The sequence below is a fragment of the Diceros bicornis genome, chromosome 4 (assembly GCF_020826845.1).
Source record: "Diceros bicornis minor isolate mBicDic1 chromosome 4, mDicBic1.mat.cur, whole genome shotgun sequence".
Lineage (NCBI taxonomy): Eukaryota > Metazoa > Chordata > Mammalia > Perissodactyla > Rhinocerotidae > Diceros > Diceros bicornis.
In genome coordinates, this window is record NC_080743.1 from 85,832,236 (window position 1) to 85,854,550 (window position 22,315).

General features: G+C 46.1%; 1 protein-coding gene across 6 annotated transcripts in view; it reads right to left on the bottom strand.

The window, feature by feature from the left end:
* Positions 1 to 14,246, bottom strand: part of CACNA1E (calcium voltage-gated channel subunit alpha1 E) — a 391,046-nt gene extending 376,800 nt beyond the window's left edge. For 5 of the 6 annotated variants that reach the window (XM_058539922.1, XM_058539923.1, XM_058539924.1 and 2 more), the window contains exon 1: positions 856 to 1,340. In XM_058539922.1, the coding sequence (XP_058395905.1) occupies positions 856 to 871 (16 nt within the window). In that variant the 5' untranslated portion in view covers positions 872 to 1,340. Of the gene's footprint in view, positions 1 to 855; positions 1,341 to 14,163 lie in introns of those variants that run through there. The other variant, XM_058539921.1, reaches the window with a different exon arrangement.
* Between the last annotated feature and the right edge of the window lie 8,069 nt (positions 14,247 to 22,315).

A 22,315-nucleotide genomic window follows, 5' to 3' on the forward strand; every position in this document is an offset into this window, starting at 1 on the left:
ACCTTGCTTAGCTATTGTTCAGAATAGACTGTAGGGGAGCAGGGTAAGAGGCCAGAGACCAGTTGGAAGCTATTTCGGCAATAATGCAGTTAGTGTGCCTGCTTCCTCTCTAGAACCCTGGGCAGAGACAGCCATGCAAAGTGCCCAGATCAATAAGAGTTCAACATGTGCAGGGAAAAATGGAGGCAGGGCAGAACTGGGTAGAGGCAGAGAGAGAGGGCCTGAGATGGATACGGCCCACCCCTAAAGCTCCTGTGTCCCTCGAGTGGTGCAGGAGAATCTCTGAAGATTTCCTAGCTTCAGCACACACCCCTGCCCACTGCTCTTGTCAGCTGCCCTGAAGGGGCCTCAAGGTTTGAGCAAGGAAGAGACAGGAGACTAGAAGCATGGCAGGGCAGGCAGAGGCTCCAGCAGCTGATGTAATGGGCAAGGACGCCAATGCCCACACATAGGGAGGACACTTGCACTCCAGCCACAGCCAGTCTGCAGCCAGCCCCGGAGGGCCCACAGGCCAGATGCCCCACCCCAATGTGAGGCCATGTAAGCGCCAGGAAAGAAGCAGTAGGAGGCAGAACATTAGTTATAACTATATATTTAATCAAATGAATGATAAATCATGAGTTAACTAGAAAATCTCTGGCTAAAAGTAAGGAAAAACATGAATTTGAAAAGATCAAGTTGTTTTCCATTAAAATGGCTGAGGACTCAGAAATCAAACAAGGTTCTGGAAATAATGAAAGTTACATTTTTATAACCTGAGTTTTGAGGCTGTGCAAATTCAAATCTGCTTCACAATGTATCATTGAAAAGAGCACTGAGATTTAGCACAGCAATACAGTGGAAAAGATTCCATACTTTTTGTCTGGATCATCCGTACTATTCATTCTTTGGAACAGTCGGGGCTGAAATTCAGCAATGAAGGTTTTAAATGTTCGAGGTCATGTCTTAGGACTCCACCTGTGATTTGCGCAGTCTTACTGTGGGTTACCGTAGCATTGGTTGTCTTAGCTTCATCCTAGGCAGTGATATCCATAAAATCATGATTTGATGTGCTAATTACATTTTCCCATTTTCTTCGGTTTTTAAAAAATACTTTATGTTTTAGAGCAGATTTAGGTTCAAAGCAAAATTGACAGGAAAACACAAAGAGTTCCCATATACCTCCTGCCTCCACACATGCATAGCCTCCTCCGCATCAACGTCCCCCACCAGAGTGGTACACTTGTTACAATTGATGAACCTACATTAACACATCATTATCACTCAAAGTCCATAGTTTACATTAGGGTTCACTCTAGGTGTCACGCATTCTGTGGGTTTGGATAAATGTGTAATGACATGTATCCACCATTATAGTACCATACAGAGTATTTTCACTGCCTTAAAACTCCTCTGTGCTCCCCCTACTCATCCCTCCTCTCCCCTCTGTGCTCCCCCTACTCATCCCTCCTCTCCCCTAACTCCTGGTGACCACTGATCTGTTTACTGTCTCCATAGTTTTGCCTTTTCTAGAATGTCTTAGCGTTGGAATCGTACAGCATGTAGCCTTTTTAGTTTTGCTTCTTTCACTTAGTAATATGCATTTAAATTTCTTCCATGTCTTTACATGGCTTGATAACTCATTTATTTTTAGCGCAGAATAATAATCCATTTGTGAATATACCACAGTTTATTTATCCATTCGCCTAGAGAAGGACATCTTGCTTCCAAGTTCTGTAAATTATGAACAAAGCTGCTAGAAACTTCTGTGTGCAGGTTTTTGTGTGGACATAAGTTTTCAGCTCCTTTGGGTAAATACCAAGGAGGGTGACTATTGGATCGTATGGTCATAGTATGTTTACTTTTGTAAGAAACTGCCAAACTGTCTTCCAAAACCATTTTACATTCCCACCAGCAATGAATAAGAGTTCCTGTTGCTCGACATCCTTGCCAGCATTTCGTGCCCTGGATTTTGGCCACTCTAATAGGTGTGTAGCGGTATCTCATTGTTGTTTTAAATTTTTCCTGTTATTGATAGCAAATTCCTCACCATTGAAAATCATCTAGTATGCTGCCATCTGGGAAACATTGTCCCAGTCAACACACAGGCTCTACCTAATGTGAATAAGTCATCCAAGGTATTAACGCTGAACATGAGATGGAGGACATTAAACATTACCTAAGCTATCCTCCCAGTCACTGCTTGAGTCAGCTCTAAATATTCCCTGCACAGTCATTCAGCCTATGTTTGAACACCTCCATTGACAGGGATCTCACTGACCCCAAGGCGGCTATTCCAACTTTAGATAGCTCTGTTAGGATGCTCTTTCTTATTCTGAGCTGAAATCGATGTGTGTCAACACAGAAATCAATGGATTATGAGGAAAAGTAATTCATTCATCTCTGCCCATTGCTGACAAACTAGAAAAAGAGGATGTAATAAGCAATAAAAACAATAAAGAAAAGCCAAAAATCAATGTCTCTCCTGTCAGAATAGCACTCCATTGAAATAATTCAATGTTTTCTCAATTGCCTCAGAAGACCACAAAATTTTTCAGTTGCCTCTTTTATTTCTTCCACCTCTTTTTCTTTAAAAAAGACATCTTTTTGAGCTTTCTTCCAGTGAAAAGCTAATTGTAACTTTCCCGCAAGCCGTTACTTTTTGATTCAGGTTATTTTGGGGAGTCAACTCCCACAACTTCAGAGGAAGGGCAGAAAGGTCACAATATTAGGAAGAATCTTCAAGGGATTTGGGAGGTGGGGTGGGGGGACTCACTGAAGCATCAAGGTTCACCTAGAATCTGCAGGATATTGTCCCTAATATTTATGTCTTCATGGTACAGAGAGAATTTCCAAAGTGACCTTTTGCACAGCAGGACCACCTGGAAGGGAGGAAGAGAGTTCTCTTTCTAGTTGGCTCTCTATTTCTTTTTGCCCTTTGATCAAGCTGAAAGGCTGATTGTTAGGGATGGGGCTACAGATTTCAAAGATGTGCTTGGTTTTGCTTCATAAAGTGAAAGCCCTTGGAAAGTAACACTAGAATAGGTCCAGCAGCCCTGCTGAGACATCTTTCCTGAAAACAAGACAGAATGCGACATTGTCACAGTGAAAGGTGTCCCAGGTTGGATGTGGGGAGGCAGAGAGGTGTGGGTGCTCCATGGAACACGGGTCTCCTTCAGCGAGGCCAAGGAGGGAGGGCGCTCTCCACACTGCCCAGCGCCAGCTACCAGAAGACTTCCCTCCAGAGTTCACCTGTGCTTTGAATCGCCCTTTCTGGCCCTTCTTGCCCTTCCTCTAGCCCCAGCTTTGTCATTTACCAGCTTAATGTCATGAAGTAAGTCAGCAGCCTCACTGGGCCTCAGTTTTCTCGTCTGTAAAGGGGAGATAATTGTCTTTGCCTCCAACAGATTTATTATGAGGATTAAATCAGATAAAGTGTGAGAAAGTACTTTCTATAAAGCGTATGGAGGAAAGTGTTGTTATTATTATTATAATCTAATTTAAATTTTCATCACACGTTTTTCAGGGAATAGGAAAAGAAGAGCTGTTCCTCACACTCCAAAGACCATATGAGGAATGGGAATTAAACTGCCCCTCCCCTCAGCCAAAGCATCTGGGCAGAGCCCACAGTATTCTGTTGAGACGGCAGCAGTTTCGTTTTACAACTGACCTCAGAATAGACAGAGGTCAAGGGTCAGCCCACTGCAGGAATCCCGTGGCCTGTGGAGCCCCCAGAAGCCTGAAGTTGAAGCAACAATGGACAACTGAGCATCAGATCAGGGATGGGAGGAAGCTGAGCCAAGCACCAGCTTGACAAGGTGACATCAGCACATTAGCATCAGGGTGGCTAATTGATTTGCTCCTCTTACAGGAGCATCTGTCCCTGTAAAAATGAAGTGGCCTCCAGCTCTGGCACAGTCGCTAGGAGAGTGTCCAGGATCTCCAGGGTTACTTTCTGCCCCAGCCAGTATGGCGAAGGCTTTTTGAGAACCAGGAGAATGCCCAGGGAAATTTCCTGCAGGACGAGAGGGGCAAGGGTTGACCCCATGCTCCAGCCTGCACACAGAGGTCCCAGGGCTGAGGAGCCAGGCAGGGGGAGAGAGCACAAGGAGAAGGCAGAGGGAGGGAGGCCAGGTCCTAAAGCTGGATTCTAAGCATCACAATGTGGGCCATTCAAAAGCTTCTCTCACTGCCCTTCCCGGAGCTTTCCTAGTGGCTCAAGAAGAAACTGAGTCACCTGGCCCAGGCAGGAGGCTGGGCTGCTTAGGATCCAGGGCAGAGTCCTAACCACTAGTCCTATTTAATCCAGTGAGATCTAGTAAGAGGAGAGGATTTGATCATGGAAGGCCTGCTGGGAGCTTGGGAGGCATTGGGATGGGGCTAATGTTCCTGCCTCTTCCAGAGACATTCTGAGAGCTCCCCCGGGTCCCTGCACTTTTGCACTGTGCAGTCTGTTTGCACAGCTCTATAATTCCCTTTTCCAGAGACAGAAAGCCTGACTCTCTTCAGGGCTCTGAACTACCCTAAAAGTCCCAGCTGTTCCATTTGCCAGGTTGACTACAGAGGTTTTCAAAGCAGGCACCTTCTACAGGCTGAACAGATGTGTTCTATTCCTGAAATAAAAAGACTCCAGTCTTCTCCCAGAAAAAAAAAAAATTAGTTAATGGAAAGCATTTTCTCAATATTAAGATTTTTCTCCTGTAATTTTTTTCTTAAACTCTTGTGATCTGTTACCTCTTGTCTATATAAGAATGTGGTAGATGCTGTTATCTGGTTTAGCCAGCCCTGGGGTCCAGTGGTTAAGACTCGGTGCTCTCACCACCACAGCCTGGGTTCATTTCCTAGTCAGGAAACCACACCACCCATCTGTTGGTTGTCATACTGTGTGTCATACTGTGTGTTGCTGTGATGATGAAAGCTATGCCACTGGTATTTCAAATACCAGCAGGGTCACCCATGGTGGACAGGGTTCAACAGAGTTTCCAGACTAGACAGACTAGGAAGAAGGACCTGGCCACCCACTTCCAAAAACACTGGCCATGAAAACTCTATGAATAGCAGCAGAGCATTGTCTGATATAGCGCCAGAATGTGGGAGGATGGTGCAAAAAGATTGAGCAGGGTTCTGCTCTGCTGTACACAGGGTCGCTTGGAGTCAGAATTGACTTGATGGCACTACCAACAAAGCATAAACTATTTTGGGTTAAATAGATCTCTGTTTCTATGTTATTGCACAAAGACTACCATGACTTTGCAGACGCTCCACCATCTGGACAAGTTATGAGAATAAAAGTTTTACCTTTTGACTAAAAGCAAAAGGAATCGTGGAGAAGGTGCCTTCACTGCAGCCATAGTTACCCATCACCATCAAAGTTATCAAAGCCATGATTTTTAAAAATATATACTATTTAACAAGCCCAACTGATGACCGTGCTTCCCACTTCACTGAGAAAATGGAACAATCAGATAATAACTGCATAAATTCCCGTAACCATATCTGCCCAACTACCACATAGTCTGTCTTCCCAACTATTACTGTACTGAACCTAGCATGCCTCTATCTAAAGTCAACCCCTCCTTCTTGACACAAGTTCTTGTCTCTCTCTCCTACTCAGGGACAATGCTCCAGTAATTCTTCTCTTCTACGTCACCAGTTTTTCACTTTCTATTGGACTATTCCCATCAACGTACAAACATATTGTTATTTCTCTTATCTTAGAAAAAACACTTCCTTCACCAGCTATTACTTCATTTCTTTGCTCTTCTCTGCAGAAAACTCTTCAAAAGAATTGTCTATACTCATCATCTCAGTTCTTCTCCTCCCATTCTTTCTTATACCAACTTTAATCAAACATGTCTCTTCACAGCTTTTATTAAGGTCACCAATGACCTCTACATTACTAAATTCAATGACCAATTCTTCTTGTCATACTTGATGTGGTCGTCAACTTCCAAGATGACCCCCACCTCTCGGTATTCACACTATTGTGTAATCTCCTCCCATATTGTGCCAGCATTGGTCTGTGTGACCAAGAGCATCCAGAGGTGACAGTATGACACTTCCAAAATTAGGTTATAAAAGACTGTGACTATCATCTTACTCTCTTGCACTCTCTCTCTTTCTCTTGGATCACTTGCTTTTGGAGAAGCTGCTGCCATGTCATGAGGCTACTCAGACAGCCTATGGAAAAGCTTACATGATGAGGAACTGAGGTATCTGGCCAACAGCCAGTGAGGAACTGAGGACAGCCAAGTTCCTCAGAGTGAGGAAGAGTGAGTGTGGAGTAGGATTCTCCAGCCCCAGTCAAGCCTTGAGCCTTGAGATGACTGCAGACCCAGCTAACAATTTGACCACAACCTTGCAAGAGATCTTGAGTCAGAACCTCCCAGCTTAGCCACTCCTAGATTCAGGACCCTCAGAAACTTTTGTGAGATAATAAATGCTGTTTTAAGATACTAAGTTTTGGAATAATTTGTTACACAATGGACAACTAATATACTTGACCTGTCACATTATTTAACACAGTTGATCACTCCTTCCTCCTTGAAACACTTTCTTCATTTAGCTTCCATTATAACACACTCTCTTGGTTTTCCTTTTACCTTACAGCTCACTTCCCCCCAACTTCCTTTCTTGGTTCTTCTACTTCTGCCCAACTTCTTTAAGTTGGAAGCCCTATGACTTGGCCCTTGGTCCTCTTTTCTTCTATGTCTACACTCACTCCTTTGGTGACTTCATCCAGTCTCATGGCTTTAATTATTACCATCTACATATTGTCAATTCCAATATTTATATCTCAACCCAGATATCTCTCCCAAACTTCTGACTCACATAATCAACGGTTCACATGACTCCTCCACTTGGATATTTAATATACAGCTCAAATTCAACATGATCGAAAGTGAACTCCTAATTTTTCCCACTCAGACCTGTACCACATTCTTTGGAATTGATGGCAGCTCCATCCTCCTACTTGCTCAGACTATCCTTGATTCCTCTCTTTCTCTTACACCCCACAGCCAATCATCAGTGAATCCTATTGACTTTACCTTCAAGAAGATAAGAAGATCCAGTTGCTTCTCACCAATCACTGCTACCACATTGGTTCAAATCACCATCATCTCTCACCTGCACACAGCAATAAGCTTCTAACTGGTCTCCCTGTTTCCACTCTTGTGTGTCTATAGTCAATTCTGGACACTGTAGCCAGTGTGCAGTGTGATTCTCTTCAGTAGGCAGATCACATTTCTCTCTGCTCATCATCCTGCAATATATACTTATTTCACTTAGAGTAAAAGGCCAAAGCCCTCCCACTGGCCAGCCAGGCCCTACACAGTCTGGCTCCCCTGTGGCTCCCTTGACTTCATCTCCTTCTAGTCCCCCTCTACTCTGGTCCCGCCACACTGGTCTCGTGCTGTTCTTGGAACATGCCAGGCTTACTCCCACAGCATTTGCACTTGCTGTTTCTTCTGCATGGAATGCTCTTCCCCTAAATATCATCATGACTAAGTTCCTCATCTTCTGCAAGTCTTTGCTCAAATACCCCCTTGTCAGTGAAGCCCATCTTGGCCATCCTATTTAACACGGCACACCGCCCCCGCCCCAGGACTCCCAAGCCTCCTTATCTTGCTTTTGTTTTCTTTCCATAGCACTTAACATCTTTTAAGACACTGGAAACTTTACTCATTTATGTTAGTTTATTGTCTATCTTCCCTTGCTAAAATTTAAACTAAAGTGCAAATATCTTTGTTTTATTTGCTGATATGCCCTAAGCCTTTAAGACAGTGTCTGACATAGAGTCAACACTAAAAAAAATTGTTGAATGAATAACTACTATCTATAATTATGATAAAAGTCTCACAAGAATTTTTTTTATTATCCACATGTTATAGATGATGAAACCAAGGAAAAGGGAGTTAATATTTCTCAGACACTTTATATACATTATCTTATTTATTCCTCCCCTGTTCCAAGGCTCAGAGAAGTTAAGTAGCTTCCTAAAGTCACATAAGTGGTGAGAAGCCAAGTCCTGATTTGAATCCAGTTCTGGTTGGCACTAAAGCCCCTCAGGATACACCCACCCCTCTTTCCACTCTGCCACCAGACCCCCCCACACCCTGGGCTGGGCAGGGATCCACAGGCACCTGAGACAACTGTCTTGGGCCCAGAGAATCCATCACATCATGCTCTCATGGCTTTCCTTAAGGGTCCCCTCTGGAGAATAGCAGCCAATCTCTACCTTTTCTCCTGTACCCAGGTGCAGGCACCGGTCTCACCTGTGACACATGGTGACTGACACTCACACAAACAGCTCCAGCCCCTCAAACCCACAAACCTGGGAAAAGGTGGTTGTTATTCACTTTTTGAAAGTTGCAAACATTTTTCTAGATAATTGAAATATCAGGGCTTTCAAAGCCTTTGAGGCCAGATAAGTACACACTGGCCCACGACTTCTCACTGCCTCCATCAGAAAAGCATACTGGCCCTTCCGCCAGTCCCATCCTCAAAGCCTTGAAGTGTCAAGTCAGTGGGGTCACTGACAACTAGTGGTAATAATAACCAACAGTATACCGGCTCTTACAACATGCTAGATGCTCCTGAATGCTTTACATATATTACACCTCATTTAATCCTCACAACAACACTATTGGGAAGGTACTATTATTAACCCCATTTTACAGATGAGAAAAACTGAGGCATAGAGAAGTTCAATAACATTCCTAAGGTACCATAACTGGTAAGTAGCAAAGCCAGGAGTTGAACCCAGTCAGCCTACCCTCTCAGCCTGTATTTAACTGAGAGACCACACTTCAGCATGAAAGTATGTGAACATGTACACAACACCTGCAGCTGTTTAAGGCTCCAGCATGCCACAGGGCAAATCCATTCATACTCACAGACAACATCCAGATGGGTAAACAAACTGACACCCTTTCTCCCAATATAGCCATCCAAGTTTAACTACCTTATCAATTCCCAGACCCCATTCTTACCTTCCTAAAGAACCAGCCGTACATTTTCCACTAGATCAGTCACCTATTATTCATTGCTAAACATACATTTCAAAATTTCCAACATCACACAGTATCTTCATGCTATGCTTTCTCAGTCTGCTTCCCATCTCAGCCTCTCTCACCACTGTCATTTCTTTTTCCAGCTACCCATTAATTAAGGGCAGCCTCCCTTCTCTCCAAGAGCCACGAGTTCATATTTGCTTCCAATGATTGTATTGCTCTGTCTTATTTCTAAAGCACTCTCTTTAGGGGGCTCATTAAACATTGATCACACGCATTTCTACCTACCTAGCTTTTTCTTCATTTTTTTCTTTTAACACTGACTGCTTGATCTTTAGGATGGCATAAATTGTCACTCACCAGCTGTTGGTCAAGCATCTGCTCTGCGCCTGCATATAGTGGTGACATCTCTGAAATCTCTCTCTTTGGCAAAGCTATGATCTAACTAAGTAGCAAAAGCAACCTTAAACCTTTTAAGTATTCTGAGAAGGAGAGAAAGATCCTGTGGGCTGGAGGAAACCGGGAAGGCTTCATGGAGGAGGTGAGGTTTGAGCTGTTCTCGAAGAATGGATAGGATTTGGCCGAAGGGAATTTTATATGCAATGGCAAGGAGGTTGAAATTAGTAAGGCTTAGTCAAGTATCAGGGAAAAGATTCTAGTTGGAGAAACATGGGAGATAAGATTGGATGAAATCTTAAAAGACTTTGATGCCAAATGAAAAGACACTGAGATTATATTCTGGAAGCACCAAACTGCCTGTGTTTTACACTTTCTGTGCTGATCTGCCATAGAATTCTCTTAAGAATAATATTCGGTGCTTATCGCCCCAGGGTCAACAAGTGGCCAACAAGAAGCTGTCCTTCATTCACCCAGCCCCTGGCCCCAGACACACACACACACACACACATACACACACACGCACGCGCACACACACACACACAAACACACCTGGAACCACTAACCAGATTCCTGGGCTATAGCACTTTCTGACAGACAAATTCAGCAGCTTTCCATCCCACCCAGGAGTCAAACTCTGCGTAAATAGTTCAGCCAGTGCCTGAAGATATTCCAAAAGCCAGCAGTTTATTGCAACCACACCCCCACCCCCATCCCCCCAGGAAACTGCTCAGCTCCTGGGCCACCTGCCTTGGCCCCCAGGCGCCACACACATCCTGACCACTGCAGAGCGTTTCAGAATACCTGGGAGAGATCCGTCCACCTATGACTCAGTCCCCGAGAGGCAGGGCCTCCCTCCAGGTCTAGGGTCTCTTCAGTTTCCGTCTACACAGTGGTTCCTAAGCTTAGCTGGTTCTCACACGGGACACCTCAGGATACAACTCACAATCCATAGAGTGGGTTTCTGAAACCAGGCTACCTGGCCTCACCTCCAGATCTCTGAACCCCACCAGAGAACATTCCTGGGGCTCTCTGATCATGACGCCTGCTATGGGCTGAATTGTGCCCCCATCCCCCAATTCATATGCTGAAGCCCTAACCCCCAGTGCGACAGGGCATTTAGGTGGTAATTAGGTTTAGGTGAGGTCATAAAGGTGGAGCCCTGATCCAACAGGATTGGTGCTCTTATAAGAAGAGACACCAGAGCGCGCTCTCTCTCTCTCTCTCTCTCTGCCATATGAGGACACAGCAAGAAGGCAGCCATCTGCAAGCCAGGAAGAGAGCCCTCCCAGACACCAGATCTGCGGGCACCTTGATCTTGGACTTTCAGCCTCCAGAACTGAGAGAAATACACGTCTATTGTTTAAGCCACCAGTCTAAGGCATATTGTCATGGCAGCCCACACAGACTAAGACAACTCCTATCGCCAGAGGAACACCTGAGGTACAGACCTGGGACTGCCAACCCCCAGGGTCCTAATACAACTGCCAGAAATAAGTGGCCCAGCACCAGCTATAAAGAGCCAGCAATTTCCCTTTTGCTTACCTACACTGAAGAGTCCCCACATTCCAGACTTTTCTGGATTTCCATCTCCATCACTCCATCTCTATTTTTGGAAATATAACCACCCTCCTCATCCTAAACCCTCGGTGCCCCCTGTGGCTGTCCCTAAGCTGATGCGCTCATCTGAACTATTGCAACAGCTAATAGGCACCCCCTGTCAAGTAACACATATACTCAAGAGTCTGCCAAAGGCAACACTATGCTCCAAAATAAAAACACCTTGGTGGAAATTTCAGGTGCTTGACAAGCTAGTGGATCCTTAGGAACCCCCAAAATCACAGCCCATAGCACCTTGCCCTTTGAACAGCTCAGGGTGGTCACCCCGATAGCGGGGCAAGTAATCAAATCATCAGGGATGTCTTTGCTTTTCCAGCGTCTCCCAACTCCCATGGGGTCCTCTGAGCCATCCCCTCCCAGCCTCCTTCCCCCACCTTGGAAAGAGAAAGGCCGGAGTTTGCAACCAGCAACACAAGTCCCTCAGACTTTCCCAGGTGCCTCTGGCAGCAGGGGCTCCACAAGAGAGAACGTCAGTAGCTACCCTGGTGTCTACTGGGCCACAAATGGGTTGCAATCACAGCTGCCAGGTCGCCAAGCCCCATTGTGGCCAGCCCTTGTGCCACCCCTATGTGCATCCTCGACCCCAGGTTAGATGGGAATAAATCTCAACCCTGCTTTCCTCCACTTCTCCCTACAAATGAACTAACTGCCCTTGAAGCACGGCAGTGCCAGCCCCCAGCCACAAACATCCAACCTCTCCCATCCCCAGCGCCCAGCTCTTAGCCTCCAGCCCTGCCCCAAGCAGAGGCAGCCAGTGGAAGTGGGGAGACTGCAAAAGAGACAACAGAATGAGAAGGCTTATGGAAATTGTCATCCCTGATGACATTTTTTTGGTATTTTTTTCATTGTGGTAAAATAACATAACATATAACATAAAATCCACCATTTAAAAATATACAATTCAGTAGCATTAGGTACACTCACAATGTCGTGCAACTATCACCACTATCTAGTTCCAGAACATTTTCATCACTTCAGATGAAACTCTGTACCCATTAAGCAGTCTCTCGCCAATCCCCCTCCTCCCAGCCCCTGGCAACCACTAATCTGCTTTCTGTCTCTATGGATTTGCCTATTCTGAATATTTCATATAAATAGAATCATTCAATATGTGTCCTTTGGTTTTTGGCTTCCCTGATGATGTTCTGAATCCATCCTTATGTGTGTTGAGGACTCTGAGGGTCTAGGTTCTAATGACAAAGAGAACTGGGTCTTGTCTGATGGATCCAAACCACCAACCATACAGAGCCTTGGGAAACAGAGCCCACCTGCCTCTAGGCATAGAAGGTGAGCACCCCTCACCCTAAGGAGAGCCAGGCCCGTGTACCCAGTCAAGGCTCTGTGAGGCTAAGGAGATCCAGAGCAGAGGCAAAACTCACAGTTTCCCCGAGCAACCCAAACGAAAGGCAGGCCTCAGCTTAAAGGAAATGACAAGAAGGCAAAGGAAAGGTCTGGGTCAGTCAAGGAAGGCTTCATGGAAGGAGCAGCATTGACTCTGACCTTGAAAAGATGGTCAGGACCCATAGAGATGGCATCTGTCATCTACCTGCAGACACTCCCAAGCATCTACCTCCATCTTTGACCTCACCCTGAACTCCAGACCCGTGCATCCAGCTATCCACCCGGCATCTCCACTTGAGTGTCTGGTAGGCTTCTCCAAATTAACACTCTTGATCTCCCTGCTCTCTACACCCTTACAAATCTGCTTTTCTGTCAGTGTCTCTCGTCTCAGGAAATGGCACCACCATTCACCCAGCTGTTCAAGTCAAAAAACTTAGCCTGGTGGCACAGCGGCTAAGTGCGCGCGCTCCACTTCGGCAACCCGGGGTTCGCAGGTTCAGATCCCGGGCGCGCACTGATGCACCACTTGTCAGGCCATGCTGTGGTGGCATCCCATATAAAGTAGAGGAAGATGGGCACGGATGTTAGCCCAGAGCCAATCTTCCTCAAATACACACACACAAAAAAACACCTTGGGAATCATCTTGACTTCTCCCTTTCCCTAACATCCCACATTCAATCCATCAGCAAATCATATGGGCTCCACGTTCAAAATATATCTAGAATCTGACCATTTCTTACCAACAGCACTGCTGCTAAGCTGCACCAAGCCACCATTGCCACCGTCGTCTCTCACCTGTACTGCTGCAACAGTTTCCTCAGTCACCTCCAGGCTTCCACTCTGTCACATTAGAGTCTATTTCTCACAAACAGTCAGCATGATTGTTTTACAGTTTAAGTCACATTACATCAATTGCCAGCTCGAAACCCTCCAATGACTTCTTATCACACTTAGACCGAAATCCTTAACCTGGTCTGTTGCCTATAAGCTCACCATGATTTGTCTCACTGCTTCCTCGATTCCTATCCCTCTCTCTTCACTCACTGTCCTCCAGCTTCACTGTCCTCCCTGCTCTTCCTGGAATATGTCCTGCCTCAGGGCCTTTGCACTTGCTGTTCTCTCTGCCTAAAACACTCTTCCTCGTGATATTCACATGGCTTGCTCTTCACTTCAGGTCTTTCTCAAACATCACCTCCACAGAACAGAAAGACCTTCCATGACCTCCCAAGCTAAATAGTACTCCTCTCTCATTTTATTTCCTTACATAGTTTTACTTTTTGTAAACTAATCATTAACTTGGAAAAAAAAAATGTACACACACATATGTATGTACATGTACATATGTCCATGTTTGTACCTTCCCCACTAGACTATAAGCTCCATGAGGGCAGCTCTTTTACCTTATTCGTCACCAAATCTTCAATGCTTAGAAAAGCATGTGGCATATAATAGAAGTCTATTAAATATTTTTGGAAAAAAACGAATGAATGAGTGCAAATTGGATGTGTCAGGGCCATAAAGAGACCATTTCTGCCAGGAGCAGAATTCAGGGAGCAGTAGGAAATAGTCCTCCTCATGGAACTCCCAAGCGTGGTGTAGAAAGGTCTTCATCACCAGCCCCTCCCATCTCTCTGACCTCTCACAGTTTAGCAGGTCCGTGGTCCCCTGCCCACCCCCCACCCCCATACACTCTGCCCACAGAGCCGCTGCCTCCTGTTCCAGACAGCCATGCTCTTGTACCTTCTGCCTTTTATACCGTCCCTCTGCTTTCATTTCCCTTCACCCTTTTGTTCACTGCCATCGCTCACTCACCTTCCATGGTGGGCCTTGGATGTGAGCAGCTTTCATGACACCCCTGGGAAGAGCTAGCTGCTTCCGCTGCTCTGGCCCCAGCCCCTTGCACGTGGACATCTGTTAGCAGGGATCGCACTGCATTGTAATGATCTGTTTACAGGTTTATCTCCCTTATTTGACAGTGAGGCCAAAGGGTGGGACCCTGTTTTTACATTTACATTAACACCGTGTTTTACATTTAAATGTCTCTCCCCTTACACCAGCGAAACCTAGTTCTTAAAAGGCACTCCAATCGCTGATGAATAAAGAATTCAATCAACCAGCCAGACTAGAATTCCTCTTAAGTTCACCAGTCTTTGCTAATGTCATCCCTCTGTTTAAACCCATAGAAGAGCTACAAAATTTTCACCAGCATTACCAACGAACTACAACTTTGGAGACTTTCTAGGCATCTTTCAAAGTATAGATCTGAGTATGTCACGACCCTGGTCAAAAACTTTCCAAGGCTCACTATTACCTAATTGAATAAATTCATTAACATCGCCTTTAAGCCTCCATGATCTGACCTCAACCTGCCTCTTAACTCCCACTAACCACCCATCATGTTCTTCACACTCTAACACACTGAAGTTCTCATCTTTCTCCACACGCACACTTCCCATTATGTCTGCTTTTATTTTTGTTACTCCACTATCTGAGAATGTTCTTTCTTCTCTCCGTCACTGCTTATTGAGATTCGACTCAACTTCAACGCTCTTTATTTATTCATGCCACGGATATTCAGTGAGTGCGTGCTCTGTCTGGCATCATTCTAGGTGCTGGGAATGTTCACGACAGTTTAGTCTGCCCAACGGGACACACGAGGCCCAGGCTTCACGGAATGCTCCTTTCAAGTGACCCAGCTACATCAGGCGCTTTCAGGAGGTCACAGTCCAGTGGGGAAGATAAAAACGTGTGTGCGTGTGTGTTTGCCAATGACTAGCTCTACAAAAAGTAATGACAATGAAGCTGTGTCATGAAATAGGGCATGATAGGAGAGGGCACTACTTAGCTTGGTGGTCATGGAAGGCCGTTCTGTGGAGGGGACACTTAAGCAGAGACCTGAATGAAGTGAGGGGAGGCAGATAATAACAAACAAACCAAATAATTTTGATTATAATAAGTGCCATAAAGAAACGCCAAGGCGGTATTATAGAGTAGTGGTCAGTAAGGTGAGGGGAGCTACTTTAGACAGGGGGTCAGGGAAGGCCCCTCTAGAGGGGTGGCATTTGAGCTAAGACTGAAGGATGTGAAGGAGCCAGCTATGAGGGGAGCCAGGGGATGCCTATTCAGAAAGAGAGGGCACTGTCCAAAGGAGTGGAGAAGGAAGACCCTGGGGTGCTCCAGGACTAGAAAGGGGACTAGCATGAGCCTGACAGGAGGAAGGGCAGGTGGCCAGGGGCAGACCGTGTGAAGCCCCATAGGCAGCAACAGAGAGCTGGGGGTGTGCCAGTCTATACACTTCATCTATTTGCTGTCAACCTCTGTCCGCCCTTCACCATTTCCCAGGCTCCATCAACAAGCGGCTTCTGGCAAAGTTCAGCCATTGGGAGGCCCTAGTGGGGGACTGGAAGACAGGAAGAAGGGAGAGGCCAGAGTATTTCTTCCTCTCCCTCTTGGCCCTGGCTAGAGTTTCACGGCAACAGTGGTGTCTCCTTTGTCACTGCAGCTTTCCCCCAGACAGCCCACCCTCCAGGGTCCCAGCTCCTACCGTCGCTGAGGACCTTTTGGGGCTTGGGTCCCTCCAGCCTAGAGGTGGCAGTGGTTTCCTGCTCTGGGTTACCTCCCACCCTCTATTTGTATCTATGCAACAAAATCCTTGCACTAATATTCCCTGTTGAAATCCCTAAAGTTGTTTCACTGACTAATACAGGAAGCCACAAAGGTTTTTGTGAGCAGGGACTCCCCTGCAGGATCTTGAATTATCTTTTGGAAAGATTCCTCTGGCTGCTGCAAAAACTGCTGATAGGAGGGGAAGATGAGTAGAATTTTAAACCACCTAGGGGGCTCTTTCAACAGTCCCAGCAACGGGCAGTTGTGTCCAGGGCTTGGATGGTGGCAATGAACAAAGAGTGAGATGGAGAGACTCGGGCTCTGTGCTGGAGATGGACACTAAGTAAATTGGGGATAGGTTGGATGTGTAGGAGGAGGAAAAGAGAAGAATCAGTGATGACTCCTCTAGATTTCCGGCTTGAGCAATGGGGTGGGAAGTACAGAGATGGGAAGACAAAGGCAGGGCAGTTTAGGGGTCAAATAGCTTGTCAAATCATCTCCTTCTTCACGAAGCCTCCAGCAGCCCTTGCAGTAGGAAGCAATTTCTCCCTCCTTTGTAATCACACGATCGTGGAAAAATATTATAAGTATATAGTTATATGTCCATCGGACTTACATCCCCTGCTAGACTGTAATGTGTTGTAGCTTGCTGTATTTTGGTCATCTTTGTGACTTTCACAGCACCTGGGGCTCTCTGATGTGGAGCCAGAGGGGAAAGCACTGAGATGGCAGCCTAACAGAACAGAACCGCCTCTGGGCAGCAGACCCAATTTCCAGTCTCTTACTGTAGAAAAGGGAATGGCTTTCAGCAGCCACTTTGAGCCCTCGCTGTCCTTCCTCAGCTCACAGGTTAAACCCACACCCCTGTTGGTGGGCAGCTGTCATTGACCTATACGCCTAGATTCCTTCTCTGCCCAGCCTACGATTCCATTCTTTCCAGGAGGAAGGACACACAGAGGCTCAACAAATGTCTATCTAGCTGACCAAACAGTACAGATAGCGTGTCTTCTTTTATAAGCTCTCTCAACTTCCTCCACTTTTCTAAACTGTCCTTTAAAAAAAAAAAAGAAAAGAAAGAAAGAAAAATGGTGTCCTCTCTTCCGGCCATCACTGAATTCAGCTGAAGCCACTTCCTGTGATGAAGTCAGTAACGATGGGAGTCCTGGGTCCACCACTGATCCTGCTCCCTTGGGGAGCTGGCTGAAAGTCCCCGGGCCCTTTGCTCATCTGAACAGTGGACATAACAGCCCTGCCCAGTCTCGGGGAGCTGTCATGAAAAGCAGCCATCATTTACGTGGAGGGGGAGGCTGCATGTTCTCAAGATGGAGTCATTCTGCTTCTCACCAACCCCGTCCCAATGCAGAGTCCGCCTCTCCTAACATCATCTTTTTTGTAGCTGCAGCCACTTCAGTCTCCTCCTTCAAGTCCTTCCACTGCCTCTTCATTTATTTTTTGAATTAATCTTAAGTTCTGTGTCCTCACTTTAAGTGCTCCTCAGGTCCTACGTGCATCCCTTGTCTCATTCCACACTCTCCCTTGGCTCCCTCTTCTCTGAACCAACACTGATACCATCCCCACAGCCCCAGCAGCAAATATTCACCAAGTGCCCACTCTGGGGGAGACACCTTGCCAGACAGTGTTGCTGCAAACAAGAGACATGTCCTCCCGGGGCTGAGTCCATCCGAGGACATGGGACAAAAAGCAAGACTCACTCAGTATACGGGCAGGACCACTACTTTGGACCTCCCAGTGATACACCCTGGCACAGGATTTCATACCATTTCTGCCCGGAGCAATCACTTGCCCCATCTCTGCACAGAGCTCCTTTTTTCTACTTCCTCCTCGTGCTCACAATACAATCGATCCTCGTTATTCACAGATTCTATATTTACAAATCTGCCTACTCACTAAAATTTATTTGTGACCCAAAAATCAATACTCAAGGCACTTCCACGATCATTCACGGACATGAGCAGAGTAGCAAAAATTTGAGTTACCCAGTGCACACTTCCTAGCTGAAGCTGAACAAGGCTATGCTCGGCCATCTCCTTTTAGCTCTCAGGCTGTAAACAAGTGTCCTTCTCACTGTCTATTTAGTGCCATTGTTTTTGCATTTTTGTGCTTTCTGTTGGTGATTTTCCTGTTTCAAATGGCCCCCAAGCCTAGTGCTGAAGTGCTGTGTGGTGTTCCCAAGCACAAGAAGGCTCAGATGTGCCTTAGAGAGAAAACACATGTGTTAGATGAGCCTCATTCAGGCATGAGTTTATGGCACCGTTGGCTGTGAGTTCAAAGATAATGAATCAACAACATATATTAAATAAGGTCTTTAAACAGAAACACACATAAAACAAGGTGATGTATTGATTGGTTGATGAAAATTTTCTGACCAGAGGCTCAGAGGGACCTAACCCTGTATCTCCCTGAGGAGCAATGGTTCAGTATTCACTAATTCAGTGTTCACAGCGACTCTATAGAACATACCTACTGCAAACAATGAGCATGGACTGTAATTGAAGCTCCGTAGTCTCCCACGGTTCTCCCAGGCTGTGTTAATGAAGGAGAGCATCTAGAATGAGGGGGGAGATGGCTCTGCTCTACATGCTCTGCTGAGCCCACTGGTGGACTGTGAACTTTTAGCTCTGGGTGCTCCACGCTGGGGAGAAACTGAAGACCATCAGCCAAGATGACTATGGGGCTTGATAACTTCTCTTCCAGGAAATTGTTAAAGGAATTCTGGGAGCCTATCTGGAGAAAGAAAGACTCAGCTATCATCAAATACCTGAGGGTGTTCACATGGAGAAGGGATGATCAGGCTGGGTTTATAGGGTCCCCAGGGGAAGGTTCAGATCCAGGAGTGAAAGCTACAAAGGGGCAGAATTTAGCTCAGCCCACTGAAGTACTTTCCAACAGTCAGAAGGGCCCGAGGATGGGACGGCAGCTCATGTGGTAATGAGGTCCCTGTCACTGCAGGTGACAACAACCAAAGGGGACACTGAGAAAATGCAAGCACTGACTAAATGATATTGAGAGTCTGTTATTTTCTATGGAAATAAATTCCCCAAGTGGGAACCAAGACTCCATCAGGGCAAGATCCCTGTTCCCTCACTAAAATACCACATCTCCAGTCTCCTGTACTCTGAAAATGGGGCGACACCATCTGCACTTCCAGAGAGAGGAGAACTAGCCCTGGGCACCATGTTGTGGGGCCTTCTGCTGCCACACAGGAGAACTGCGCTCAGGAATGGCTCTCCCTCAGGGCAGGAGCTTCAGCGTCTTTGCCTCTGATGGTTGAGGGAAGCTAGGAAAGTGGTGATCATCGCTCATCCCCAAATGGATAGAGAGCAATTACCATAAGAACATTTCCTTTTATGCTTCAAGCTGAGCTGAAAACATAAGCTTGGAAATAAGACCCTTTTCCAATCATTTTAAAACTGTAAATCTCAGTGGGAAAGTGATTTGACTGTCAAGAGAAAATACAGGAATGGAAAGCAAGCTCCCTGTCACTGTAAGGCTTTCAGAAAAATAAGGCCCAACACTTCTTCAGGGCGGCGACAAGGTCCCACGAGGTGATGTGTCACCTTTCCAGGAGGAAGCAGAGAGCCCCTCCCCCTCACTTCATTCACAGCACTGAAGTGTCCGAGAGATGGGATTCTGGGGAGAGATTCTCGAAGGACTCCCAGAGGCCATGGTGCCTGGCTTCTCAAGGGCAGATGTCCCCTGTGTGCCCTGAGGGGGCTGTGACGCACAGACCTCATGGGGCATCCCATAGGCCAAGCTGGTATCTGCATCCTTAAGCTTTCTACCCATCGGCCCACAAAGAGAGACAGGAGTCCATCAAAGATACAAAAGTTATTCAATGAACACAGGCTATATGGCCTGCCATAGGATGAAAACAAAAGCCAAGAGCAGTCCCCACTCTGAAGGGGTAAAAATTCATTGAAGAGGAAGGGAAACACACATTAAAACAAAAAAAACTGGATAGAAAATTGCTACCCAGTTAACCTGGAGATTTAATTGGTACAACAGGCCTCAGTGGTTGGGGAAGGCTTAACAGGAGCAGAAGGGCCTGAATCGGGGTGCTGTGCAGGAGAAATTCAATTGTATTTCTGGATATGACGAGCAGACAATACAGATTTGCAGTGTCCATTATGGTAGCTTCTAGCTGTATGTGGCTATTTAAATTTAAATAAAATGTAAAACTCAGTTCCTCAGTCACACTATTCACATTTTAAGTGTGCAATAGTTACTGTGGCTAGTTGCTACTGTATTGGCCAGAGCAGGATTTCCATCATCAGAGAAAGTTCTATTGCACAGCTCTGATCCAAATTGTCCTTACCCCCTTCTGCGTCCTTCAAATGCCCTAGAATAAACTCCAAACTCTCCACTGTGGTTTAGATGGCCCTTAGGGATCCGCCCCTGCCTGGCTCTCAAGACTCATTTTTGCCACTCTGGCCCCACACTCTACATGTGCCAGCACACTGAGCAAGCTTCTTTCCATCCTTCTCACAAGCTGCTCCCTCCAGCAGCTAGCTGAGCCACACCCCCTGGCCCCTTTTGCCAACCTAATTTCTTCTCACCCTGCAGGGTTCAATCAAAGCATCCCTTCTCTGGGGTCCCTCCTGACCCCTTAGATGAGACAAGGCTTCCTGCTTTGCAATCTCAGAGAGGTCTGCGCTTTGCCCATCACAGCCCACTGTCAGTTGTTCACTGATGTATCTCAGACACCTAGAACACTGCCTGGATCACAGTAAGCTTTCCATAATTCATTGTTGAATGAATGAACGAATACCTCTTTGTTAGAATTCCTTGTATCGTTGCTTGTCAACCACCATAGTTTGCAAATTACATGAAGGCAAGGACCTTGTTTATCTCATTCACTATTTTGTTTCCAGTCTCTTTAGTATAGTAGATCAAAATTACTGAGGAATGATGGTAAAAGAAACAAGGGGAGGAAAAAAGGAGGGAAGGAGAGAAGGAGAGAGGATTGGAGAGAAGGAGGAAGGGAGGGAGGGAGATAAAAGTAAGGAAATCAAGAGGAAGAGGTGGGTGAGTAAATGATGGATGCAAAGTGTCTGCCTTAAGAGACAGGAAAAATGACGACGTTACTGAGTAACAGGATAGCCGGGGAGCTAACGGCAGCAAGCAGTCAAGCTTTGACTATAAAATGCTAGAACAATCATTTTCCCACCAGCAACTCAAGGACAGGCTTATAAAGCCTCCCTGAATAGCCCCATCTTTGCCACCCCCACTCCCCAGCCCAGTGGAATGAGAAACAGACGGAAGTGCAAATTAAGCTTTTTATTGCAATTAGCAGCCTAACACTGGCATCACCTGCCTTGCTGAAATGTGATATTTCATCTGAGACGTTCATAATCATAGCCCAACGGGGGAGACTGTGAATCAATTCCCTGCCTATTTTTCAACAGCTTTATATGAAATGATTTTTATTCTTTACACTTGCTAGTTATCCCCAAGGAACTCAAAGCAATTTACCAACTTTTAATTCTCCTGACACCCTGGGAGTGAAGGAGGTAAGAGTCTAGAATTTATAGACAGGGGGAGAAGAGCCATGTGACGGAATTAAATACCCAGACAGGAGAGACTCATCCTGTCCCCAGAGCCCACCCTTTTGAAGCTGAACAGAGGGTCCCATAGTGATACTCCTCAAAGCCATCTCAGTAGAGAAGTCGGGGTGGAAGTTAAGCTGGCGAGGCCGCAGGTGAGTGAGGCGTGAGGCGGTAGTGATGGCAGGTATGGGCATAATCCTTGGAAAAGAGGAAAGAGGCAGTGAACCAGGAAAGAGGGCTAAGGCTGAAGACAGAGGCACAGAAGAGAACATGGAAGGGCCTGGAGGGGCTTGAGCCAGGAGCACTGGGAGTGAGACTCATTCCTTCAAAGGAGGAGGAGAAACAGAGGGTGCAGGAAGAAAGCAGATATTTGAAAGAAGCATTTTAGAAACAGAAGCAAACCCAGAAATCGCAGTTTTATAGGTGAGGAAGCCAATAACCAGAGAAGCAATGTGACTTGCCCAAGCCCACCCAGTGAGCTAGGATGGAGGGGAAACCAGAACCCTGAGCAGTTTCTGCTACCCTCGGTGGGAAAAGGGGGTCATGCTTGCCTTGTGGCCTCCATTTTTTCCCCCCCAATAAAATAGGGTGGGGCAAGTTTGGGAACTCAAGAGAGGCAAAAGAAGATTAGATTGTCCATTTAAGAATGACACTAGATAATTGGACTTGAGATTAGATATTGAGTTTGTCCAGCCACATTGTTGCCCAGCTGAAGATGCATACTATATGAATTTTTAGTGTGGGTGGAACAGCAGGTCTCTCTCATTTTATGGAACAGATATTGTATCTCA